Below are 27,998 nucleotides of genomic sequence, written 5' to 3'. Positions count from 1 at the left end.
ACATATCAAATTTACAATATTTTTATGTCTTCAAAGTTTTATTCGAGGAGAAATACATTTAAACCCGAGAAAATTTTTGCTGAAAAGCTTTATCAATAAACATCATTACGATTGCCTCTGCGCATTTAAATTAACATCAAACTTTTACAGGTAAAATTAGGGATAAAAGTTGTAAAGAGGCGTTATACATTCTCTTCATCTTTTAACTTTTGAATACAAAATAACCGCCAACGCCACAGCAGCACTGAGAGCAACAAAACCCTTGTAGTCTATTGAAGAACCTAGATAACAGATAATTGCATTGGATTTATAACGATTATACTTAATGTTTAAATCAGTTGGGTTTTTATTGGAATGCATATTAAACATTTAACAAAGCTTTCAAAAATCTATAACAATACAATTATACTTATAAATAACATGTAACAATATTTGAATACCATCGTAATATCAGAATGAGTTTTGAGATCTTACTTTTCTAGTAATGCTTATGACAATGCTCAAATACTCACCACTTTTTGGATCCACTAAAAAGTTTATCGTCATTGACCCTGAAATTGAAAAATTGAGAGAAATTATTCATTTCGTATTTATTTCACTATTGTTGCACTGTTTTCGGTAAGAAATTAGAAGAAGCTCGGGCTATTCGGAGGTATTTTCGGGTTATTTAAATATAATTCCACCAATTAAAGGAAGTGATTTTTTAGGATAATATGAATATTGTTTCCGAAAGCTGGTGTAATATTTATGATTATCGCAATCCTTATATACCTTTATTTTTTCCATGATAATGCGACTTTCTTGGAGAATTTTTGATATCGGAATTTCCATATGCCCAAATCACGTGCATGTCTCCATCCTGTAAATATTCAAATATTGTTTACGTGAGTTTGTTGACGACACCTAATGTTCAATACCATGCTTAATTAGATGATTTATTTTTCATTTTAACGTTTTTCGATCGGTCTTGGAGGTACTGCATTTTCTTTCACAAAAAGCTACCAACCGTGATTACAGTGTCACTTCTGTCTCCTGTATTTGTTTTACGTTGAATCATTACTGTCGTATGTGTTTCATTCTGACTGAAGAACAACGCATTTACATCTTGGGATTCGTCTAATCTTGGTACACCATTACGTCTTGCATTTGTGTCCTGAGAACAACAATGAAGGCGTGTTTAAATTGCAAGCTAGGAAGTAAATGCATTATACAATTTACGCTCTACACATACCATTGCATAAACTTTATTTTTCGATACTCCAGTAACAACCATATCAGATTTAGCCATCGTACCATAGGAAGAAAAACCGATACCAATCCAACCAGTAGTGGGTGCTGACATCTGCATACATTATTGGATAAAAAAATGTAAATTAATATTAGCTTTTCTTATCTACAACAAGCGTCCAACTCTAAAAACAAATACCTGAAATAATATTAATATACACAATAACAATTGGAACCCAGCTAACAACCTTCAAGTACAATCGAGAAGAAAACTTCTCTAAAGTGCTACGCAGCTTCTGACTAGAAAGATTTTGATAAATAAGAGTAAATTAAATAAAAGCTTTTATTTCACCTGTAAGATTAGATTCTTTTTATCTGTGATCCATTTCAATGAAACTGTTCTATTTTTGTCCAGCCACATCATATTCGGAAGTTCAAAAACTTTCGTAAAGACATTTTGTTTCTGTTTTACATAGCTTTGACTAATAGAAGAATTTTCTTTTGTATTTGTCGTAGTGGTATCGATGTTCAACGATTGCATTTTGTGTATTGTAGGAGTCGAGTTGAAAGTACCATGGGACGCAGGAGTGCTCGAGATAGCTCTGTACTGCCCAGACGCGGTGGAGTTATTGAGTCCTCGATCGACAGATTTAATATTTGGTATTTGAGTAACATTTTTTGTTTCAACACTTGTCTTATTTATTTCCAGTGATGATATATTCGCATAAGAAGGAAGTTGTGTTGACGGAGAGCTAGGCGGTCGTAGTAATCCTCGAGGCAGTATGATTATTTTTCCGTGCATTTTGGCTGTTTGGGTGACGAGCGTTCCATCTGCACTGTTTGCAGTTGTATTAGAATCTGGAAATGACCCAATAACAATTTTTTAGTCAATACCAATTATTATCTTATCTCAAATATTATTAAATATTCTAATCTTAACTATTGTTTCTATTCTAAAGTAATTGTTGATAAGAACTTACCATCATGCTCTGATTTTGGACATAGTTCTACAGCTTTCGAACCTTGATAACAAAACAAAAAAATTAAAATCAAAGTGGATGAAATATTGATATATGAATCTTGATACTAACCCTCAGATACAAATCAGCATAATAGTGTGAACATGAACATAATAAAGAATATATTTAAATGGTATTATTGATATCATAATGCTGAACTATAAAAGAATATTCAAAGATCATTCACGCAAAATTGAAATTGATTGAGTTAACTAAAAGAAATAAATTATTTTTTATTTCGCTATAGAATGCAAGAACATAATAACATAACTTCTGACATAATTCTTTATGCATTTTTATGATATGACACGTAATTACTTATTTTGGTTTGTCAACATCTTGGTATGCAATCAATTTTGGTGACAACAATTGGGTTTAAAACTTGAATGAGTTGAGTATATAATTATGGAATTCTTTAAACATTCAAAAACCAATGAAAGTAACCACATTTAACTTTGAAAATTATACATTATTTAATATTCAGTAGTGGGCTTCAAAATTTTATAAATAGGTTCTGTTTTGTATCGGAACTCACTAACAACAGGTTCCCTCGTGCAACGACCCAAATCTCATCACGCCTTATATCGTTTTTTTAGTTTTTAAATAATATACTTTTGATATGGAAGGCCCAATAGTGTTTAAAATGACAATTTATGATTAACTTTCATAAATATGCATCGTATAAATCAAGTAAATCAAAAGAAATGTTAAAAGACTTATGAATAAGAGAAAGGGAAAATTTAAACCCATCGCTTACCGCTTCGTTTGAATTTGTAATCTGGCAGCGTTGGTACTTTTGTCAAATCATGATCACTGTACGCCCATATAACATACATTTCTCCTTCCTATTCAAACAAAATATAGTGATTTAGGGCAAGTTAACTTTTCTGCATAACACCGATGAAATGTGGTCGAACTATATGCTTTTTTAAGAAAAAATAGAGAAATCTTTATTTAAACGTTTCACATTATCGTACATACCTTTATAGAAATATCTTCGGTATCGTACGCGGTCAAATTTCTTTTCACAGCAATTGTAGTATGTGTTGCATTTTCATATGCAACTAACAATATACCATCTTGATGTTTGTCGATTTCAGGAATTCCATTTTCATCTGCATGTGTGTCCTAATTATTAAAAATAGATACTTATTTGGTACTAACTATGAGTATAAATTAAATGTCGGCTACTGTAGTTAGAACTAAGGCTAAATATAAGAGCTTTCATTGTTACCAGATATGTTATCCATCATCAACTGCATTTCTCTACAGGCAGTATGAACTATCATGGAAGAAAAGTGCAAACATAACAAGATGGATTTTTTTGAGCAAAACATAGACGAGTCGTTTATTAAACATTAATGGTATTGATAGACAATAAACAACGAGAACATACGTAAATATATTCTGTTTCACCAGCAATGATGCCTGCTAATATTAGATCGGCTCCTTTCATTGATTCATCCATTGAGAAGCCGAACCCAACCCAACCCAATGTAGGAGCAACAACCTGTAAATGTAAAGCGCTGTTAAAGTATAAATATACCAGCTGACATTTCAAAAAAACGCATTTTATTTTCTCATATCCTAATCAAACTTTTACACTACCAAAACTGGGAAAATACGATATAATAACATCACCTGCATTATAATTTCGTTCTCGTCAGCACTCCATTGTAAATGAACGGTGCCGTTATCTAGAGAAACTGACTTGGGAGGTACGGGTTTTAATCTAAACAATTGTTGTGTTGATTCAAGTGTATTGGCTGCCTGAATTGTACTTTCAGATCGTCCTAGAAAGAAAAACATATCAAATAGTAGATTGACTAAATTTTCAAATTTAAAAAGTAGAAAATTTACATGTTCAACGTTGTCACTCAAATACTAACCAGTTTTAATTTCTTTTTTCGAATCCACATGTTCAATTTGATCAGGATAAAGCTTGATTAGTTTACTACCTGTAAAAAATAAAATTAAACTAACCGAACGATCAACAATATGTCAAAATATTTGTAAATGTAAAATCAGGTCAAATTATATAAAAAGAGAGGTCAAAACTGCTTTCTTCGAAAAAAATGTTTACAATAAAATTCCTTCTGCATTTGCCATGCAGTTTGTGATCGACAAGATTAAAAGGTAAACTGAATATTGGAGTCATAGCGATCTGTGTTGTGTTTTTAACATACTCGATTACAGCAGGTGTGTGAATTTAGGAAAATAAAATTGTGTAGATGACCATACTTTGAAGTAGACATATACGTATGAATACATTTTTTAAGTCGTTCGTGTTGAATCAATCACTAATATATCTGTCACGTAGACTCAGAAATATAAAAAGCCCATTGATCAATTCGTTCTATAGAATTTTACATCTAATAACCTTTGTTTTCAAAATGATAGTCAGTTCTTCTTGGAATATCAGTCATGTCGTTTTTTCCAAAAGCCCATATTACGTTTGTCATTCCACCCTGAAATAATTATCAGTGTTATAAAAAATAAATAAGCTATTTATTTGTTGTTAAATTTAAATCCGAATTTTGCCATAATTCTTTTTTATTTTATATACTTAAAAGGTTTAATAATTAATGCCTTGATAAACAATTTTATTTTTATTTTATATAAATTGGGGTGAAATACGGAATAAAATTGACACAAAAGTAAAAAAAAAACACAACAGCCACTTCTGCGTTAACCTTAATAATGGCATCTTCTGGATCTTCTGTATTCAAACTTCTTGAAAATACAAGTGTAGTATGAGTAGAATTCTCATATGCAACCAGTAATACAACATCTTCAAAGGCATCAACTTTTGGAACGCCGTTGACTTCAGCAAAAGTATCCTGGTAATTAAAAATCGTAAATAAAGAGTAACATTTCGAGGTTTGGTCAATAACGGATAAATCGTATTCTATTCATATATAACTAATATGTCTAAGTTTGGAGCTTGAGAAATGTTACATTTAAAAAAGTTCCTAAAAATTGCATCAATGGATAAAAAATACTATTTTATGCGACATTATTTCTGTACATTAGCTGAAAAAAAAAATTTGTTAACCTTTCTATTATTACAAACTATCTCAAACCACAAGAGTATTTTAAATATATTAATCAATGTTTGGGCGCTCTTATTGGGCAGTTACTTATGAAACGAAATTAATGTGAATGAAATCAGGATGTAAGATACAAGTCATGTGAATACGTACAGTATATATAATGAAATATTCACTTACATAAACATATTGAGAACCGTTATCTATACCACCAATCATCATGTCAGCTCCAGTCATGGTCCCGTCCTTAGAGAATCCAATACCCACCCATCCAAGAGTTGGTGCAACAACCTAAAATTGAAGATCACACAAGTCCTTATTATATATTAATAGTTTGAAATGTTCAATCACTTACTGTATAAAACGTCGAATCAGAGAATATAAAAGGGTATGAAAAAGAAATGAAATATATTTGCTTTCGATCGGGGTCTTGTAATCGAAAGTTTATTACCCTTCTTAACATAACGAGAATTATTTTTCAAATTGCAACTTTAGTCCTTATGGGGAAATAAATGTCGTGTTTCCAAAATCCAGTTGATTCTAATCAAAAATCTTTTTCTTGGCTATTTGTCTGTTTCCATAAATTAAGTATATTTTAAACTTTTCAAAAAAAGTCTATTACATAATGGTTTATAAATGTCGCCCAACCTGCATTACTATATTATTTCCATTGATACTCCATTGCAAACTGACATCCTCGTTTAAGAATACCAAAGTGGCGTCGCTATCTTCGTCTTGTTCTACCGAGTTGGTAGTATCTTGCAGACTCTCTTCAGTCCATGGGGCAGTATTTACAAAATGTGTTGGAGTAGGTTTTTCTGTGGGGACATCAGTAATTACTATATCTACAGTGTCGGTATATTGAACTGTTGCTTGCGACGTTGGAGGAATAATAACTTGTCCGACCGTCTTTGTTGTATCCTCTGTGGGTGATGTCGTGGTTGTGGGAAATGTTGATTCAGTAGTCTCGGCCAAAGTTGTTTCTGAAACGGTTGTGATAGGCTCTGATACTCTTGGCTGAGGTGTGGTTTCCTCCTCTAATGAAATTTGAAAGATAAATTTGATCAAATAACTTAGAACAGTTGTCAACTCGTAATGAAATCAAATACCATCTCGGATCTACTCGACATTTAGGATTTAAAAAAAAAGATTGTATTGGAATTAGTTATTTAATATATAACAACAACATATCTTTTCATTCCTGACTACTGTAACAACATTGCATTCCAAGAATGAGTCAAAATGTTTAATATGAATTCATCAAATTTGATCGATTGTATTCTTGTTTTGTTATTGTCGTTTATGATATGATAATATGAATGCTGAATAAACCTTTTATTATTTTCTGATATTAGAAACTATATTGGTAGACATTTTGGTAGACAGAGTTATGGTAGATAGAAAATACTTTATTGTAAACCGTCGATAACTTACCAATATCTTCACCCGGAACGAGTTTTACTTTTATTGATTCTAAAATAGAAGTGTATAACATATATTGTTTCAGCATTCATTGTTTTGAAAGGATCCAGCTGTTGACATGATTATATTTCCAGAATACAAATTATTTATCAATTTTAAAATTTGAAATGATGATAAATGTTTTTTATCGACAATGCATGTCATAATAAAAATGCTTACCCATCATTTTAAGATTAATTTTCGAAGCATCGAATCCGTCAGACATGTCTCCACTTCCTAACACCCATAGTACATCAGTTGTACCCGGCTGTGAAAAAATATTGTAAACAAATTCAATATGAAAATTTAAATATAATATTTAATATTCTATAGGTTATAGTAATAACAATAATTCAGATTATTCGGAAATATATTTATTATAAATATTCACCATTATATCAACGTCGTGTTCATCTTTTGTTTGCAATGGTCTTTTTATAACAATTGTTGTTTTTCCATTCAGTGTATTGGAAACTATTAACTCTACATTTTGAGACTTGTCAAGTTGAACAGAGTTTCCAACAATATGACAATCCTTAGTGAATATAAAATATGGAAAATTAGATGACTCACAATTAGTGAATAAAATATATTATTAGTACTGTTGTTTATCCTGATACAATCACAGCAAAGCAACAAACATTTTTCACCATAAAAAGGCATCTTTGCTGCATCTAACAATGCTAATTAATGTCTTATCGGCAACCCGAAATAGCTTATATATATGACAAATAAATAATTGTATATACTCTTATACATAGTTATATACTGCAAACAAAAATAAGACTAAGTGCCCGGTAATATAGCATGAGAATATGACAAGTAAAATTGGAATCGCTGTTTTAATGCATGAATAAACAAACTTTAAAAATAGGCGTTTAGGGCAGGGGATGAACGTAATTTTCTTATTCAAGAAAAAGTATTGAAACTCACATAAACATAGGATACTCCTGCCACTATAAAATCAGCTCTGTCAATTGATTTTCTTGATACGAATCCAATTCCAATCCAATCAGTTTGCGGAACAATTATCTTTTAAAATATAAATATACTTTATAAAATAATTTATATATATACATTCAAAAATGAACTTTAATTTCATGTTGATCGAAATATCAATAAAGGTATATATAATTGTTAACTTCCAATTCCTTCCTTTTTTTTCGAAACGCAAATTGAAATGAAAATGAGTTGATTCTTTCCGAAATATGAAAACCGCAAAAGTATAATCAGAATGAGATGAATAAAATATGCTGGTAATAAAAATGCGTTATCCTAGTATTATAAAGTTTTGAAAGGAAAAGCACCTGAGAAGTAATTGCATCATCGACAATCCATCTCATTAGTGCTGTTTCAGCTTCATCAAAAAATATAACAGTTGGTTGAGATCGAGCTTTAGGCTGTTCTTCCTCTTCTATGTCAAGTACCGCTGTTGTGACGTCATCATATGGCTCTTCCGTCGTCGTTATCACTGTCGTCCGATGTTTTGCCTTTGTTGTATCCTCTGTGGGTGATGTCGTGGTTGTGGGAACTGTTGGTTCAGTAGTCTCGGCCAAAGTTGTTTCTGGAACAGTTGTGATAGGCTCTGTTGCTCTTGGCTTAGGTGTGGTGGTTTCTTCATCTTCTGAAAATGAAAAACGCAATTTAATCAAATACCTTAGAACGGTTGTCAATACGTAATAAAATTAAATAATATCTCGAACTTAATTGACGTTTCAGATTTAAAAAGAAAGAAATTGTACTGGGATTAATTATTTAATATAGATTTCGTTTTCATTTCTGACTACTGTAACAACATTGCATTTCAAGAATGTGTCAAAATATTTAAAATAAGTTAATCAAATTTGAACGATTGCAATCTTGTTTTGTTATTATCTTTTATAATATGATAATATGAATGTTGAATAAACCTTTTATTATTTTCTGGTGTTGAAAACTATATTGATAGACATTTTCAACAGAATTATGGTAGATAGAAAATACTTTATTGTAAACCGTCGATAACTTACCAATATCTTCACCCGGAACGAGTTTTACTTTTATTGATTCTAAAATAGAAGTGTATAACATATATTATTTCGGAATTTCTTGTTGTGAAAAGTTCCAGCTGTTGACATTATAGTATTTGCAGAAAACAAATTATTTATCAATTTTAAATCACTGAAATGGTGACAAATGGTTTTTATCGAAAATGCATGTTTTTCATAATAGAAATGCTTACCAATCATTTTAAGATTAATTTTTGAAGCGTCGAATCCGTCAGACATGTCTCCACTTCCTAACACCCATAGTACATCAGTTGTACCCGGCTGTGAAAAAATATTGTGGACAAATTCAATATGAACATTTGAATACAATATTTAATATTTTATAGACAAGAATAATAACAATAATTTGGAATATTCACAAATATATTTATTATAAATATTTACCATTATATCAACGTCGTGTTCATCATTTGTTTGCAATAGTCGTTTTATAACAATTGTTGTTTTTCCATTCAGTGTATTAGAAACTATTAACTCTACATTTTGAGACTTGTCAAGTTGAACTGAGTTTCCAACAATATGACAATCCTAAGTGAATATAAAATATCGAGAATAAGCTAACACGCAACTAAATAAAATATAGGATTAGTACTGCTGTTTATCATGAAACAATCACAGCAAAACAAGAAACAATTTTTACCATAAAAGGCCTCTTTGTTGAATCTAATGCTATTATCGTATCAACAATCCTATATGGATGGAGAAACAAATTTTAAAAATAATAGTTCATGGTAGGGAATGAACGTAATTTTTATTTTCAAGAAAAAGTATTAAAACTTACGTAAACATATGATACTCCTGCCACTATAAAATCAACTTTGTCTATTGATTTTCTTGATACGAATCCAATTCCAAGCCAATCAGTTTGTGGAACAATAATCTTTTAAAATTTAAGTATACTTCATGAAATATTTGGTATGTATATAAATATATAAATAAATTGTAATTTCATGTTTATCAAAATATCAATAAAGGTATGTTACTGGTAACAACCAAATTCTTATATTTTTTTAAAACGCAAATCAAAAGTATAATAAGAATGAGATGAATAAAATATGCTGGTGTTATCTCAGTATTACAACGTTTTATAAAGAAAAGTACCTGAGAAGTAATTGCATCATCGACAATCCATCTCATTACTGCTGTTTCGGCTTCATCAAAAAATATGACAGTTGGTTGAGGTCGAGGTTTGGGCTGTTCTTCCTCTTCTATTTCAGGTATTGCTGTTGTGACGTCATCATAAGGCTCTTCTGTCGTCGTTGCCACTGTCGTCCGACGTCCTAGGAAAAAAGATACAAGTCTTTTAATGACAAACTAATACTAGAGATCACAGATTGAAAATATGTAGATATATGGACATATGATTGGTATAAATTCAAATCAATGCATAACGTAAAAGTTCCGTATCATGGTGACAAATATCTTGTACACAATGAGATCATTCATAAATCATACTTGCTGAATAGCACGCATTCAAGTATTATTTCTTAAATCGTCGAGATGAATTTCTTATTTTATTTCAACCTTTTTTGCTATACCATATTAAAGTTTGAAAATTAAGTTTTGAATTCCAAAATCTTCATTGCTTCGATTGATTCAATTGCACAACTGTTTGGAATATGTTCCATCCATTTCGAATTCTCTATGTCAGAAATTTAAAATGAAATTTACCTTCAGTTGGATCTTTGTATCCAGGAAGTAGTACTATTGTTTTCATTCCTGTAAATTCGCAGTAAAAATAGGACAACTTTATTGAAGTATTAAATATATCAAATTTTCGTAATAAGGTAAGCAACAAAAATTCTAACCTTCTCGCGTTGGTGATTTGTATTCTGAAAGACTCGAGATATCTTTTTCTCCGTATGCCCATATAATGTTCATTTGTTCCTATTTTATTAAATACATTTAATTCATATCACTGTAAATATTGAATGCTTATGACAATCAGAATTGAGACGAATTTGTCAACCCTCAAGCGCAAGTCGTTTTTACAATTTCTAACTCTACTTTGAAAAAAATAACTTCAAGTCTTTTCGACAAAGAATGAGATAAAGACTTGATTCAACAGGCTGTTTTGGGAAGGCAATATCGAATAAAAAAAATCAAAGCCATTGTCCAAATTCTGATCATGTCACAACTCGGGTCATCTTTTTCAAATTTCAAATTTTACTCGAAACAAATCAAGCCTCTAAAACTTGTTTAGTATAAGTCAAGTCGATATTCAAGTCATTTTCATATTTGTGGCAATAAGGTATAAGTGACTTACTTTTATTGATGCATCAGATATATCACGTGATACGAGGCTTTTTTCAACAACCAAAGTTGTGTGCGTTTGATTTTCAGAGACAATGAGTAGAAACGGATCCTGCGATTCATCTAATATCGGTATACCAGATTCGTCCATATGGGAGTCCTAGAATAAAATGTTATTGGTGTCACGTTATTTTAATTTAAACAATGCATATTTTTTTACAATAAACTATATACAACGCAAACATATTTTTGCAATCAATGGAAAATTTTAATTAGCGTTAATAAATTGTATAGTATTATTAGTGGGTTATCTGCTAACTTACAAACAAGTATTCTTCGGCGCCATTAACTCCTCCAATAATGAAATCGGATCCAGGTTTTCGACCATCTGAAGAAAATCCAAATCCCACCCAACCTAAAGTAGGAGCTTCGATCTAAAACAAAATAACGACTGACTCAATATACAAGATATAATCATTGTAATTTATCGTAATAATAAAAAAAGTTACATTCTATAAATTAAATTACAAACCATCTATTTATACATAATTCGGTAACCGATGTAGCGTATGATGAATAAAAATCGAATATTAGCGAGTTTGAATTCTAACTCCATTTGTCAATCCAGACAAACCACCTAATTAATATTTGAATAAATGGACAAGCATGAGCGGGACGTGTAATTTTCTGCATCTGTGCAAATTTGTATGGAATATTAAATGGAAGCTTTAAAAACTATTGAGTAGTTTGATATTAAACTACGATAAAAAAAAATTGCGAGTGCAGAATAATGTAAAAATAATGTAGACCTGTATCACCAGGGTTCTTCCCTCTAAATACCACAGAAACGTGACCTCTCCTGCATCATCAAGAGTTACAAGTTGGGACACTGATGGATCAAATGGTGTTGTTGTTTGTTCGGTTGTTGTTCTTGTTCTTGCTATTCTTGTTGTCGTAGTTGACAATGTAGTTTCTAGAAAACACCGAGAATATATTTACTATTTGAAAAGAATATAAATTATTTGAATAATAGGACGACATTTTGACGACTTTCTATCGAATTATTATCGTTTCCAAATGAGTTGAGTTTTGTATTGCAAGTTTATAATATTAAGGATATATAGCGTTCCAAGAAACATACAGGTAAAATACTTGCACTCAACATATTTTTTAATGTGCAGATAACACTGATAATACCAACCTTCAATAAGTGGAATGAGTTCCAATATCTTTGATCCTGTTGAATATTAAAAATAGTTACATATCGAAATGAAGAATGTAATTTCAAAAAATTGGCAGAGGACATTATATGTTACTTCTCATTGACTGCGAGTGACCATGCTCTGTGCTGGATGTGCGGAATGTGCGTTTGGTGTGCTGCACCATCAAACTCAAAAGTATAGGCAGTGATTTGAAATAAAATTAAAAAAAAACATAAATTGTATGGAAACATCAATTTTAAGTCTGTTTTTATAGGGAATAAGTTGTATGCATTTTTGATATTTTTCCATATATTGGCTAAACTTGAAATCTTGTGCTTCATTTTTATATTTGGTTTATGACCCACCTCTGTTGTTAGAATGATAATCAGTTCTTTTTGGTTTGTCCTGTATATCTCGCTTTCCGTAAGCCCAGATAATATTAACTTCTCCAGCCTAAAAGTAAAATCAATTTTGAATTTTGTTTATTTGAGATAGTTTAAAGCAGGGTGGTCCAAGGTTGTCGGCTCCGCGGGCCACAAAATTATTTTTGCATTGTTCGCGGGCCACAATAGTGCCAAAAATAGGTAAACAGTGTAATACAAAACAAACACCTTTATTGTGCAAACACATAGTTATCAGGCATAGCTATTCTAGGCTAACAGACTCCGCATCAGATTTTTAATTTTCTATGATACCTATATTGTTTGCATATATTCCCGACCCAAAAGTTACAAAGCCAGATAACAATTTAGACTGCCAAGCACGTTATTCAACTTTGCTAGTTCCCCCAGCTAGCCATAACACTATTTAATTCAGTGACCTTAGTGATGATAATATGTCAAAAGATTTTTCTGATTGATTTTATGACGAAACAACACGAAATGCGATTTTTTTGATTACCCTCCGAATGTGACGCGGGCCACAGATAATGAAGCGGCGGTCCACGTGTGGCCCGCGGGCCTGGGTTTGGACCACCCTAGTTTAGAGTGACTGCGACCATTTTAATTCCAATTACATAATAAGTGCAGAGCGTAATTTAGACGAATCAATTTCAGTAGCCCTAGCTAGCAAGTTGCAATATCAAATTAATCACTATATTTACTCTAATTTTGTTGTCATCTAAATCTCTCGTGTTCAATTTCCTTTTAAATATAATGGTAGTCTTGTCTTCAACTTCATATGCTTCAATTAATTCGGCATCTTGGAAATGATCGTCGACGTCAGGAACTCCGTTTATGTCAGAATGGGTGTCCTGAATAAGAACAATTGAAGACAAAATTGCTTTGTGAGAAATGGGTTTCTATTATTATTAGGAATGTTACTGTGTTGATACGTGCAATTTAAAATACATTTTCGACATATTCATATGAAATGAGCTATTGAGTTTTGAAATATTGCTAAGCGCTCTTATAGTACAGTATGATATAGCTTGATTTAGATATATATATAACAAGGCGCATCAGCCATCTTAATTAAGTAATCATGCAGGCAATAAAAATGCATTTACATAAATGTATTGTCTTTCATCATCTATTCCAGCTATAATCATATCAGCAGACTTCATAGTACCATCGAATGATAATCCAACGCCAATCCATCCAATCGTAGGCGCGACAACCTAATATATGAAATATAATAGTAAGGCTTCGCTGTAAAAGAGATGGATAGCTAACTAGGGTTTAATACAGTATATTGTTATTGTTTTTTGTGTCAAATAAAAATGACAAAAACATGTGATCACAACGTGCTGAAAGCTCAAAACAGAGGAACATTGGTTTGTACTTATTTGAATATTTTACCTTAAAAGCTGCTACTTCTCTTTCAATGACCCATTGTAGTTCAACTTCTTTGCTATTATCTAGATATATGACAGGCGATTCATCAAACTTTGGTGGCGCCTCTGTAGTGGTTGTAAGCTCGGGTGTTGTAGTTTCTTCTCGCCAAGAACTCTCTGTAAATTCGTCTTCATCTTCGGGAAACGAAGTTGTGGCAAATGCAATTCTTTCGAGTTCGCTGATGTCTACAGTTGTTAATATTTCTAATTAGTTATCAATTATTTAATCTGCGAGATTAGATATCACGGATGCCTCCAGAAATATTTTATGGTAGCCATGATTAAGAATAATACTGATAAATTGTTGTTGTTAGTCTTGTTTAAATTGATGAGGTCAATACTTGAAGATTGCAAAAGTCGCTGAGGAAGGAGGGAGGAATAATTAGTGGTTCCCAACCTTTTTTATGAAATTTACCCCTTTGCACATTTTGGAACTGTTTATTTCGCCATCACTATGAAGTCCCGTTATTTGGACAGTTCAAATAGTTTGTTATATATGTGTTATTGAATGAGTATTATAGTTATAATATACAATTTAGAAATATTAGTAATATTACAGAATATACAAAGCAAAATTTATTGTCAAAAATATTAAAATTCCTTCCTTTCCTGATTGGGAAACGTTGATCTATTACGTACTTTTATTATTTTCGTTTTTTTCTGAGGGATTCAAGACTAGATGTATTGCCAAAACTTTGATATTTATTGTAATTTATTGGAACACATTTTTGACATATGATTTGTCATTTCTTCAGAATAATCGGCCATGTTTTGGAGATTAGCTACGACCCAATCAGTACTAACGTGAACTATCACAGTGGTGGACTTTATTTGTAAATTGAATTTGAAGCATTTGAATGACTACATAATAAGTCTGCGTGTAGTTCTCATAGGCTACTGCTATACTTTAGTTACTTATTCAATCTTGTGTACAAAAATTATTCTCTTTAAATTTTAGAATTTGTTTTAGTATACTTCTGCCCTTATTTGTAATTAAATTTCCTATTTTATCTACAACTACAAGGCCTAAAAGTGCTTTTGAATGTAATTATGATTGTACTGGTGCACAATCCCTAATTTATAACAAAAAAAATAATTTAAAAATAAGAAAATTCCAGAGTGGTCAATTTCCCTGAGTGACTAAAACAGCTTAATTTGTCAATATTCCTCAAGGTGAATTCAAGCGATGGATTGTTTTACATTACCTCGGGGCTCTTCATCTTCAGTTCCTGGTATGAGCACCAATTGTTTTGATCCTGGATGTATGTAAATAGAGTTTTATTACAAGGACTTTTTTCAGGTACAGTGGTTCTATAAATTCATATACATTGCGAACGATCTTTTTGTAATAATTACCTATTTTAGCGTAATCAAACGTAGCAATGTCTTCTTGTACCATATCTTTAGTTCCGTATGCCCAGACAATATACATTTTGCCTTCCTGTACAAAAATCGAGCAAAATGAAACATTTTAATATATATACAGATGTGTGTGTTTTAAAGCTATTTCCAGGTATTCTGTATAACTGATGCTTCAAGTTTTGGCAACTTAGTGCTCTCAGAAACTCCATAAAATATTCTAATACCTTGAATGGCATGTTAACGTAATGCTGATATTAGGTATGTCTGACGATTTATTAAAATAAATTAAATCTAATAAATATGAAAGCAGAACTTACTCGAACAGGTTGATCATCATCATCTCTTGTATCTAAAGATCTTTTGAACACGACTGTCGTTGCATCTCCTCTCTCAAATGAAACCATCAAACTAACATCTTGAATTTTATCAAGCGTTTGAATACCAGCATTGTCAAATGTATCCTACAATGATAAATGTATTATACAAACAATAAATAAACAATAATTTTCAAAGAATAAGTACCGTATAAAAATTATCAAGCGTTTGAATACCAGCATTGTCAAATGTATCCTGCAATGATAAATATATTATACAAACAATAAATAAACAATAATTTTCAAAGAATCAGTACCATATAAAAATTTGTCTATGATAACCAAGTCGATGTCTATCTGCAGTTTAGTTTTTATTATATCTACATTATCAATGCTAATATAAATATAACATACATATACGTATGCTTCCCCATCATCAGTACCCCCTATCATGAAATCTCTTCCTGTCGTTCGTTCGTCTTCCGAAATTGCAATTCCTATCCAACCTAACGTAGGTGCTTTTACCTGAATAGAAGTATAAAGTCGTTAGTTGACTAGTTTGTTACATAAAATGATTGTCAAGTTGTACCTACAATAGCATTTCGACCTCTCATTTAAGTTTTAAAAAAATCGCTTTCATGGAAGTTGAAAACACTTTTGGATAATTGAATAATTGGGTAACAGCATATCGTTCTATCACCAAACTTGCACTAGTCTTTTATAATTATTTTCTAAATAGACCTGAAGAATTATGTTTCCATCTTCAATAGTCCAAACTAGTTCAAACGTTTCATCGTCATCTAGAAATACTCTGATGGGATCATCAGAGTCATTTGATTGAGGTTCTGCTGTTGTATCCTCGTCTGAGTAATAATCAAAATCGTCATATTTTATTAACATAAAGTCTAAAAAGTTCAGCATGTAGTTGAAGGTTGAATGTTTCGAGGTTGACACGTATAAAATACTTGGATTCGTATATGCGACACTCTAGTGAATTCTGTCCTAATTGTGGTTATTGGCATATCAAAGAGAAATATCTTATACTTATACTCATACTGGGAAATAGTAGCCACTTAGAATTGGTAGATGTTATTTACTACTATCGAAATGTTATCGCCATCATAACAATAAATATATCATAACAGTAACTTACTGAATGTGACAGGCGTTGGCACCACTGCCCGGTTTGTTGTAGTTGTTATTGAAGTTCTTGTTGGCTCTTTATAATTTCCATGAAATAGTTAAACAGTCAATACATAAAAATAATCTTAGAAGATGCAGCAGATATTTATGGACTATGGTAAAAGATGAGATGTAAAATAATTAAAGAAGAAAAACGTGCAATGTAAGGTACATACTCCCCAGCATACAGACATACATACATAGCATAGCATACATAACTAACCAAGCTGTGTTTTAGGGAAAAAACTATTGCTGTTCATAAGTTATGAATTAAATGATCCTTACCAACGTCTTTAATGAAATCATCGTTTTCTCCGGGTATGAATGACATTACTTTTATGCCTAAAAAAAATATGTTAAAAAGAGGCCATATTATCATATGAATATTTAATTTAAAAGTTCATTTTTTACATAAAATGAAATACATTATTATAACTAAACTTAGATGAGTTTTTTTTACTTGACAATGTGAAATGCAACATTGCAGTTATTGCAAGGAGTCGTGTAATATGCATTGTTCACCAAATAATATTGAATTATATTCTAATTAGTCTTAAAAAAGTCAGAGTGTTTTGAAACTATAACAAGGCTGAACTTTGAACAAAAAACATATAAAATTTGAAAGTAATCGGTAGATTTTTGCAGATGCAATTTCATGAAAATTTCATAAAACTTCTACATGAAAATCAATTCAGTTTTACCTCTGTTCCTTCCGTGATGATCTGAACTTCTAATATCTGATCCAATGTCATCATCCCCATACGCCCAAAGCACGTTAAGTCTTCCTTCCTGCATAAAACATCAGAAAACTGAAAAGCTCTACTAAAGGTATTAAACATGTATTATATTGGTTAGATGATATGTATGAAGTTAGGAAAAAATACAATATCTCCAGCGATTGAACCTCTCGCTATCTAGTCAATCTTAATTCGAAAATATTAACTTCACCAAATACGACATGGTTCATTTTGATTACAGTATTTCTTCATTCAATTCTTGCATATCAAAAGTCTTGCTAAAATAAATAACTGAAAAAAATATATATAGTTATCGCGTGAACAGTGCGAAGACTTTTTTTTTTGAAGAAAGTGTTTTAATTTAATATGAAAAATATTCTATGAATAATCTATATCAAGTTCAGCGTTGAGTTTTGAATTTGCCTCAAATATTCATGTAGTGCAGCAAACAAAAAAAATTACCGGAATCTTATTATCATAGGAGTCCATGGTATCGATCTCTCGTTGGAAAACGATAACAGTTTCACCCCGAGATTCTGAAGAGCGTAGAATCTTCACGTCTTGATATCGATCTTCTTCGGGAACTCCGTTCTCATCAGCAAAAGTGTCCTAAAAATTTAAAGAATAATTACAAAGACATCTTTTCGGAACAAGAAATTAGTACAAGTTTTCGGATATTGGATTTGACATTTTATTGGATTAACCAAACAGGTTCTCATAATATTAAATAGGTCGTGTGAATTTTTATACTTAAATTATATTTGAAATCCTTCTCATATCATATCACCAGAAAAAATTCATCGAATCTTTTTTTAAGAATATATTACGTCTGAACTTACAAATACGTATGGTTCGCCATCTCTTGCAACACCAACTATGATGAGATCCGCATCTTTCATTGTACGAGTCCGTGAAAAACCTAAGCCAATCCATCCTGTTGTCGGCGCTGAAAGCTGATAATCACAGGTGGATAAAAACATTCTTACTTCATTGAATACTTTTTTAGCTATGTCTAATTTTCGAGCATAACAAGAAGATATCAATATGTTATTTCAACAAGATTGAAGCGAAAAAGCTCTCACCTTGAATATAATTGATTCATCCTTCAAGCTCCATTCTAATTTAATCGTTTCGTCATGATCTAGATATTCAGAACTCGATTTTGGTGCATCGCTTCCATTACCTACAAGCATATACGTTGTTCGAATCAGGGCAAGCCAATAAACATACTTTTCATATTTGTAAAATCTTGATCGATGACTACAACCTAATTATCGATTAATTTCGAAATAAACTTCATCAGACATAATTGTGCATTTCGTATTTTTAGGTCTAAATTTTTTTTTTGTAAATGTAACTTTTGTTCTATTTTATTTGGCCTAACTATGAATACATGTATTATATTAACTAAATCACTTCACAAATTTTTTTTTTAAACAGAACCAAAATTCTATATATTGTTACAAAATTGGAATTTTAGTATGAAAACGAGAAAAATAAACATTGATAGCACTTTATTTCGAAGGTATTGATTTCGAAGGTTTTCAATGATAAAATTATCAACGGCTGTCAACGAAAAATGTTACTAGATCTGTTGTCGTCTTGATTTCTATCAGCTTCTTCATCATCAATATCATTCTCTTCACTTTCCGGAACAGGAGCATTCGGACGCAACACGACCTTTTTTGATCCTAATAAAATATATTTTTTAGTGATATTTTGTACATCATTTACTTACTTTTTATTGGAAGTATCACCAATATTTTACGAAACATAAACCTATTTTGAAACACAAGTAATCATAATGTACGCGATAAGAAGTCGAGTTTAATATACAATCCAACGTTACCAAAGTAGTCTGATTTATTGGTAAAAAAAGGTTGTTGTAAAAAGCTCTCATTGGCTACAAATTTCACTCAATTACGTTTTCAATATCGTATTAAGTGACAATATCGATTTTTTATTGCGCTTGACCAATACATCCATTCTTGATCAAAGTTTCCATTCACCTCTATCTGAAGAATGATAGAAACTTGAGTCCGGTTCATCATCAAGATCATCGTCACCAAACGCCCAAATGACATTGATGCTTCCTCCCTGTTATACAGAAGTTTATTATTCGCATAATATTTTATATTACTTCAGCAGAAATGTCTTTAAATCTCAACAGCTCTGTTGCAAATTAAAAACATTCATCTCACGTTTTAGAGGTAGGTTCATTTATCTGAAAGAATGTGATGATATGTTACCTGAATAATGTAATCATCTGAATCAAATGTATCGTGAGCTCTTTTGAAGGCAATTGCTGTATAGGTGCTGTTTTCTATTCCGTGTAAAATTTGTACGTCCTGAGTATCATCTACAATAGGAGGTCCATTCTCTGTGGCATGTGTATCCTGCGATAAATATGTCCAAGTTCAAACAAATATACATAATTAAGTTCTATTTTGCACGAAGTTATTATTTTATAATATCAGATAATAAAATCACATTGATATACTTTATAAAAAAAAATCAATCTATTTTTTATTCAGTTATGCATTTACATTATTAATTGTACCTGGGCATATGGTTTAGATCGCTTTACACCAGTTATTATCATATCTGCATTTCTCATGGTGCCGTCAGGTGAGAATCCGATGCCGACCCAACCTTGAGTTGGTGCAGCAATCTGCAACACAGACAAAAAAATAATATATTTTATATTTAAATATATCAAAACGGAGGGTATCATTTTCATTTACGATAAAATCAATATTTATTGTTTTATTTTATGATGCCATTAAATCTTAATTACGTAGATAGTGAGTGCGTAATATAATATTGTTGGTACTAATGATGCTTATTGCAAAATTCATTAAAAGCAAACCGCTAAAACAATAGAATCTCCATCGTGATTCCATCTAAGCAGAACTCGTTCGTTTTCATCCAAATATACTGATGTTGGTTTTCGAGAATCGCTGTCTCGATCTGGCGTAGATGTACGAGGCGAAGATCTACGTTTTGGAGAGTTTACTTGGCGGTTTCGATCATCAAAGTTGTCATCATCATCATCATCGTCGTCTCGGTCTATATCTTCATCTTCTTCAGGGGCTTGCGTAATATATTTGAATCATATTTAAATAAAAGTCGTGCAAATACCTGCATTTGATACGAATAGATCGTATTTGGTAATTCACAAATTTAACAAATGAATATTAATAAATTAGGTGAACAATTATTATTAGTCTACGAATTATATTATTAACTTACGTTCTAATTCAACAAGTTCTTCCTCTGGTATTGGCCGAATAAAATTCAATTTTTTATATCCTGAAGTAAAAGATGTACCCTTTATTATACATTAATGGTAAGTAAAACTTCAATATAAATCAAGTAGGATTCGAAAAATTCCTGTAAAATTCGTAAAGTGGTAAAATTCCTCTCGAAATTTTTTTATGGACTAACAATTTCCTAGGAAACTACAAGTGTAACAGGGAGGTATCAAAGCTGCAAAATCTATGTCACGGAATCATTTTCAAATGGTGTTGCGCAGTAAGACTTTCAGATTTGAAACAACTTATAAAACCTATATTCAATTTAAAATAAAGCAATTTATTTATAAGTGAAATGAATGAATGTTGAATTCATGTAATTTTTGAATTTTCAACATGAAAAGATTTAAGAATTCTCAAGTAGCTAAAACATAAAAATAGTGCAAATTACTGGTTTAACCGATTAGCAAATACAATCATTCAGTGGATTACCTTTTTCGCGAAAATGATAATCCGCCTTTGTCGGTTCATCATCTAAATCAAACCGACTTGATGCCCACAAAACATAAATTTCCCTGTTCTGTAAAAAGATTATCAGAATATCAGAATTTTGTAAAAATTTTGTAAAAATAAAATAATTAGATGAAAAATGACATGAATGATGTTCTAAAAAAATCTGTAATTTGATTATATATACTTTTTTAATCTAATTCTATATGTTCCGATTTTCCAAAAATTTCCAAAAAATTTGTTACAAGTGAAAAGTGAATTGATTCCTATATTTTTAGATGATTTTTTTTATAAAAATTTTTGTCTGCTAATGTGAGCGGGGTTGACACTTACCTCTATGGGTTTGTCGTCAATATCTCTAGTATTTCTTGCCCTCGCTATGATCATCGTTGTGTGAGAATCATTTTGTGTAGCTTGAAGTAAAACAATTTGCTGAGATTGATCTCGTTTTGGAACTTCGTTCGCAAGAGCATGAGCATCCTAAATTGATAACAACAAATAGTCAACGTCATAGTCATAGTCATTTCAACTCATTGCTTTCTGAACTAATACAAGTTAATGACTTATCCTTAACAAGTTAAGTTGATTTGACGTTTGGAGCGGTCTTGTAGCGTACTTTCGATAAACCAACAAAAATGTGGTAATTCTTCGGAAACCAATTATTTAGCGCATTGTGGCTATTTTGTAATGTTTGCAGTAAGACTGCGGAACATTTTCTAATTAACTACCATAATTATAGCCATAGAAGACAAATACTCAAGCTTCTGAAATACCGCGATATCGCCTTAATTTGCAAAGCTATTTTAGATAACTCTCATATTTCCTTGCACCCTGCACAAAATTTACAAAAGTTGTACTAATGTCGTCGAAGTAATGAAAGTACACACCGTTCAAGTATTTTCCAGTTGGAATACGATTTTCTATTTGTAATTTGCAGTTAAGGATTTTAGCATACGCCAGATGCATTTTTGTCTTGTAAAAATTAGATGTTTACCGTTTCTTCTTCAAAATCACAAAACCTTATACATCTAATAAATTTTACTCACTAAAACGTATGGACGACCGTCATCTTTTACACCCATCATAATGATATCGGCATCGACCATAGAATCGCGATCAGACAATCCAAGACCAATCCATCCAAGTGTTGGTACTGAAAGCTGAAAAACGCAATAATATAAGAACATAATTTTTAACTACATGTAATAAAACTTATAAAAATATTTGTTTAGAGTAATTGCTGCAATAACTGCTCAAAACAGTTTGCAAAACGCCTACTCTCACTACTACATTATTATGACTTAAAAGTCTGGGGACAAAATCAGAATGATTGCATAGAAAAGGCAATATTGAAAAAAAAAATTACACACGCCAGAAACGAAAAAGTGGTAAAGTATGAGCAAAAACATAAATGTGTCAAAAATATAAATAAGTCGGAAGGTAATTTTGAATCAACATTTTTGAAAAATACCTTCCATATAATATGAGTTTTGTCATACGCCCATTGAAGTACAACGCCCTTTTCTTTATCCAAAGTCTCATGTAATGGGAGATTTAATCTGAATAACTGACTTTTATGATCGGCGTATTTATCATCCCTCCCTCTGTGTGATCTCTCACTGTAACTGCTGTCGTCACTTTGTTCTAATTCTAAAAAAGGTAGAATTATTCAGACATACCTATTCATAACTCTCAGAAGAGATGTCAAGGCTTTTTAACGCAACTGAATATAACAATGTTTTTGTAATTTTGTGAGTAATTGTAATTTGCAATAATTGTAATATTCAATTTCATCATGACCAGCATTACATTGCGATGTTATGATATCTTTCCAGCCATACATATAGTCAAATTTTCTCATAATTCGTCGTATTTTCGAACAGGCAACTTTATAAAAGTTACCCTGTTTTGGTGGGCGATTACAACGAAAAATTCTTAAAATCACGATGGTTTCATGAGTAGGTTAACAGGTTAATTTTATTAATGTCAGGTCACATATAGGGACTATATATATCATTTTTAGGTGCTGCAGAAGTATGCGCACCAAGATGTCGCCAACCTGACCTTCCAACCGGTACACACATACTATGTTCAGGTTGTGCGCCATCTTGGCGCGCATACTTCTGGAGGTCCATTTTTTATTTATTATTAATATATTGTTTTGCTACTTACTTTTGTCCCAGTCCAATATGTTTCTTATAAACTCGATTCTAGTCGAACCTATTGAAATAATGTACGGATTAAACAAAAAACGAGAATATCGGTTAGAGACCGAAGACTTATCGATCGAAACTGCGGTTTCGATTCATGACCCTATAGTGACACCGCGTGTCCCATCACTAATTAATTAATACCTCGCTAATTATACGACATAATTCATCCAAATCAGCAGGCTTCTGGTCCGAGATATAATGAATGCACATGCAAAATTTGGAGCAGATTCAACCACGCCTTCGTGAGATATCGCGTGCATCTAACAGACAAACAGACAAATATCTATCAACATACTTACCGATCTAAAGATCGATAAGTAATTACTGATATCTTCATTTAGCTAACTCTGTTCTTTTTTGTCATTGCATTTGAGCAGTTGCATACGGGCTGATAATTGAAGAACAAAATAGCATGTAGTGACTACACACACAACTGTCTCTAATCTACGATAATGAAAATAATTTTCAAATCATATAATAAATAAGTCGAGGAACAAACGGCGACATTTAATAAAAATTACGGTTGGGATTATTTTTTATAAAAAACTACTGATGTCATTGGAACTATTTACAAACTTCTTTTTGAATTTAAATTGCAACAGGAAACGAATGTAAATTCTTATGAAGATTGCTTCGAAACAGGTCAGGCAAATCAACAATAAAAGATCATGCAACAGTACCTCTGTTTTTTCTTCCATGATAATCTTTTCCCGAAGGCAAAGCATAAAGATCATTTTCTCCATACGCCCAAATTACGTTGTGATACCCTTTCTAGAATTAGGAATATGAGTAGATTAAAATTATAATTATTGTGATCGGGAATATGATAGTGTTAAACGCACATTTGGTAGCCAAGAAAACGGCAGGACAATTTAGGCACTGGTTATCATTATATTCATAACGCATTGAAAAAATATTAGATAGATTTTATCCTCTATCATGTTCACGCAATACTCCCGTGGAATAGCTTCACAGACAAAACTCCTTTTCATAGCAACTCTTGTTATCAGCTATTTCGAGTAAACCATGAATAGTAAGTCAACTAACCGTAATCTCAATGTCATCTGATGTCTTTTTTGGTCTTTGGAATGAAATCGATGTGTGGGTAGAATTTTGGTATGCTGTCATTAACTTGACATCTTGGTTTTTGTCGATTTCGGGCACACCATTCTTGGAAGAATGCGCATCCTTGAAAAATTAAAAGCAACACTTATTTGAAACTATGTTACAATAATACAATAACTCTATTCTATTTTCTAGTACAAAAAACATGGATTAATGAATCATTGAGTAATGCTACTACTATGTATATGGAAAGTTATTTAACTTACTATGGTGTATCCTTGCCCATCTGCAACTCCGATTATAATAATGTCTGATCTTGTCATGTCTTTTGTTCTTGATATTCCAAACCCCATCCATCCTTTAGTCGGAGCAGTCAACTGGTATGACATGGAAGAAGGCAATATAATAAATTCATAAAATTAAAAGCATCAGCAATGAGAAAAGGGTGAGATTTTATATTTGAAGCATGCTTAATATGTTCCAATATTTATCAATTTTATTACTTTTCCTGAAAAAAAAAAGAATAAAGTCATACAAGGAACATATAATAAACACAAATAAACAGTGAACCTTAAATGAGATTGTTTCTTCGTCGTAAATCCATTCCAGGTAAACGGTATCTTCCCAATCCAAGTACTCATCACCCTTCCCTGTGAAGTTTGGAATGTGCATGTTCAACAATCGTGTATAGTCATTTGCTAAGTTATTGTATGCAACTACAGTAATTGTGCCAAATATTTGTCATCGTAACTGTAGCGGGTATGTTATGCACTATCAAACACATTTATAAAACATATAAATTGATCTTTTTTTATTTCGTTAGACATACCCGTTGGACTCTCCTCATATTCTTCTCTCTCGTCATCGTCATCATCTCTATCTCGTTCTCTATTACGTCTACTTTGACGATCTCTATTTTTCTCTCGATTTCTTTTTCGGTCATCTTCGTCGTCGTCATCATCATCATCATCTTCATAACGACTTCGATTATTATTGCGATTCTTATTACGATTTCTCTTACGATCTTCGTCGTCGTCGTCATCATCTTCATTTCGCCGATCGTCATCGTCATCATCTTCATTTCTCCGATCGTCATCGTCATCACCTTCACTTCTCCGATCATCATCGTCATCATCAGGAGGTATCAATTCTAAGCGCATTGAACCTGGTGGAAAGGGGATTTACATAATGATTTATTGTATCACAATTTGATAATTCTCAGTTTCGAATAGTTCAAAACAAAGCGCGTGGACAATGTAGAAATATATAGACACGAAAATACCAGTTATCTGGAAAGAATTTCCAAATGATGACAATTCCCACTTTCCAAGTTTACTCAAAACTTATCAGATACATTTTTTTGTTCACAGCAGGGTACGGTAAAAAATGGTTTAAATGAATGTTCAGACTTGACGGAATAATGGTAATATATCACAGGGCATTATTTTTTCTAATTTAAATTGATCAAAGTTGCTCGACACAGCGTAATCGTTTTTGTTTAACTACTTGTAAAATAGGATTTTATGATTATACTCATTAATATTTCATTTGTGATAATTTCAAAATGGCAATATTCATTCAATAGTGAAGCAGAATAGGAATTTGTATGAGAACAGAAGTGCTAATTAACTTTACGTCAAGCTCATATTTTTTACAACTAATTATTACTTTTTATAGCGATCCATTACGTTTTAAAAAAAGCTTTTGCGTTGATAAAGGATAAAAATAGATTGCTAGATAACGTTTCAGAGATAGTTAAAAATGCTACAACTTGTCGCCAATAACTTGTCGGACAACAAAAAGAAGGGACTATGCTTTAATCTATTTTTAAATAATTCGGTGGAATAAACAAGGTATAAAATTATTTTGTAATTGACAACAACATACCGCTGTTTCCTTTGTGATAATCTTGAAAAGATAGTTTGTCATCTATATCATTTTCACCATATGCCCATATAACTCTGAGTAAACCTTCCTGTAATAGACAATTTGCGATAGGATCACTTTTAAGCATGTGGGCCTTGTGAACTAGTAAGGTAAGTACATAATATTACTGAGATTAATCAAATTCAAATACAATTAATAAATGAAGAGAATAATATTGCTCAAGGTTTTACTGTATGCAATCAAGAAAAATAATAACGAGCTAAATATCGTTATCTTTGTGATAATCAATTTAAAGTAGACCTCAATATCAGTATCATCAACGTCGTAAGTTTCAAGTTCTCTCATGAAAGTGATAGTCGTCCTTCCGTCATCTTCCCTCCAATCCAATATTTCAACATTTTGTTCGGAATCTCGTGATGGTATTCCATTTCTTGATGCATATCCATCCTAAAAAAAATTATTTTTTACTACATATTTCAGACGTTAAAATGTATTTAATGCTAGTATATAACTTTTTTTCTGTCTATTATCTTATTTTTACCTAACATGTTATCAGATGTTATGATAAAATTTTATTTGAACTAGAAAAAACGCAAAACATCAAATACCTATTAAAACAAAAAAAAAAGTTTTGCACTGGACCTTATTGATTGATCTCTGAAGAAAAGCAAAAAATTAGGTACATTCTTTCAAAAACATAGCAGTACTACAAGAATCGTAAAATCAAATCACAAATCACGATTGTACGAATTGATAAATATTACAAATTATCGATTAGTTAATGGTTCTCTTAATCACGGTATGGTAAATTCTAGATTTAAAATTTTGAATTTCAAAAACTTTCCATTCACCAAAACGTATTCTCTATTACTTTTCACTCCCATCATAATGACATCAGCATTCACCATTGTTCCTGATTCAGCAAAACCAAACCCAATCCATCCTGTGGTGGGCGCCGATATCTGCAAGTAAAATCATGCAACTGTAACAAAACTAAATGTGTATTGTTATTAGAGAATTATTGCTCAGTACACAGAGTTCATAAATAAAATTCATGCGCTTATCTTACGTTTTAAGCATTTTTATAACATCAGTATTCTCTAGGAATTTTACCTGGAATGTTATTTCATCTCGGTCTACTGTCCAATATAAAGTTATATCATCTTCCAAATCCTCCATATAATCGTATTCATCTTTATCGCTTCTTGCACAAAGAATAGAAGGAAAGACAGATGCGCTTATAAACATTAGAAACAGTAGGAAACTACATCTCGAATTAACCAAACAATACCTCATCGTGACAAAACACGTTTAGATCTTAGATATCAAAACACCAGATTCTCGTAACAGTTTTATGAAAAAAAAAATTAAACTGCACTT

The 27,998-nt window shown here is 31.6% G+C and overlaps 1 protein-coding gene across 3 annotated transcripts; it reads right to left on the bottom strand.

Moving 5' to 3' along the window:
- Nucleotide 1: 1 nt before the first annotated feature.
- On the bottom strand, nucleotides 2–27,992 carry LOC120338002 (uncharacterized). Of its 3 annotated transcripts, none has more exons than XM_039405918.2 (67): nucleotides 27,732–27,992; nucleotides 27,470–27,580; nucleotides 26,919–27,065; nucleotides 26,619–26,706; nucleotides 25,561–25,896; nucleotides 25,302–25,381; nucleotides 24,998–25,108; nucleotides 24,714–24,854; nucleotides 24,347–24,437; nucleotides 23,626–23,673; nucleotides 22,925–23,103; nucleotides 22,500–22,613; nucleotides 21,787–21,933; nucleotides 21,436–21,523; nucleotides 20,942–21,001; nucleotides 20,559–20,782; nucleotides 20,250–20,360; nucleotides 19,939–20,085; nucleotides 19,699–19,786; nucleotides 19,276–19,380; nucleotides 18,772–18,872; nucleotides 18,529–18,642; nucleotides 18,152–18,298; nucleotides 17,654–17,741; nucleotides 17,238–17,294; nucleotides 16,924–16,989; nucleotides 16,512–16,633; nucleotides 16,185–16,295; nucleotides 15,774–15,917; nucleotides 15,451–15,535; nucleotides 15,300–15,350; nucleotides 14,060–14,280; nucleotides 13,768–13,878; nucleotides 13,363–13,512; nucleotides 12,626–12,713; nucleotides 12,260–12,295; nucleotides 11,868–12,031; nucleotides 11,382–11,492; nucleotides 11,072–11,218; nucleotides 10,614–10,692; nucleotides 10,477–10,524; nucleotides 9,907–10,085; nucleotides 9,587–9,685; nucleotides 9,190–9,333; nucleotides 8,979–9,066; nucleotides 8,767–8,805; nucleotides 8,065–8,381; nucleotides 7,691–7,789; nucleotides 7,149–7,292; nucleotides 6,938–7,025; nucleotides 6,731–6,769; nucleotides 5,945–6,333; nucleotides 5,477–5,587; nucleotides 4,940–5,086; nucleotides 4,627–4,714; nucleotides 4,136–4,204; nucleotides 3,888–4,039; nucleotides 3,643–3,756; nucleotides 3,228–3,374; nucleotides 3,004–3,091; nucleotides 2,208–2,249; nucleotides 1,580–2,085; nucleotides 1,232–1,342; nucleotides 1,007–1,153; nucleotides 772–859; nucleotides 513–551; nucleotides 2–281 (listed from the first exon to the last, which is right to left on the bottom strand). In XM_039405918.2, exons 1-67 carry the CDS (start codon nucleotides 27,912–27,914, stop codon nucleotides 196–198), a joined length of 8,400 nt encoding a protein of 2,799 aa, XP_039261852.2. In that variant the 5' UTR covers nucleotides 27,915–27,992; the 3' UTR covers nucleotides 2–195. The 3 variants fall into 3 exon arrangements, with proteins under 3 accessions (XP_039261852.2, XP_039261855.2, XP_039261853.2); XM_039405921.2 differs by having other exon boundaries at nucleotides 5,945–6,279; XM_039405919.2 differs by having other exon boundaries at nucleotides 8,065–8,378.
- Nucleotides 27,993–27,998: the final 6 nt, after the last annotated feature.

This window comes from Styela clava, chromosome 10 (assembly GCF_964204865.1).
Source record: "Styela clava chromosome 10, kaStyClav1.hap1.2, whole genome shotgun sequence".
NCBI classification, from domain to species: domain Eukaryota; kingdom Metazoa; phylum Chordata; class Ascidiacea; order Stolidobranchia; family Styelidae; genus Styela; species Styela clava.
The sequence above is the reverse complement of the archived record's forward strand: the minus strand, read 5'-3'. Positions and strand labels throughout refer to the sequence as shown.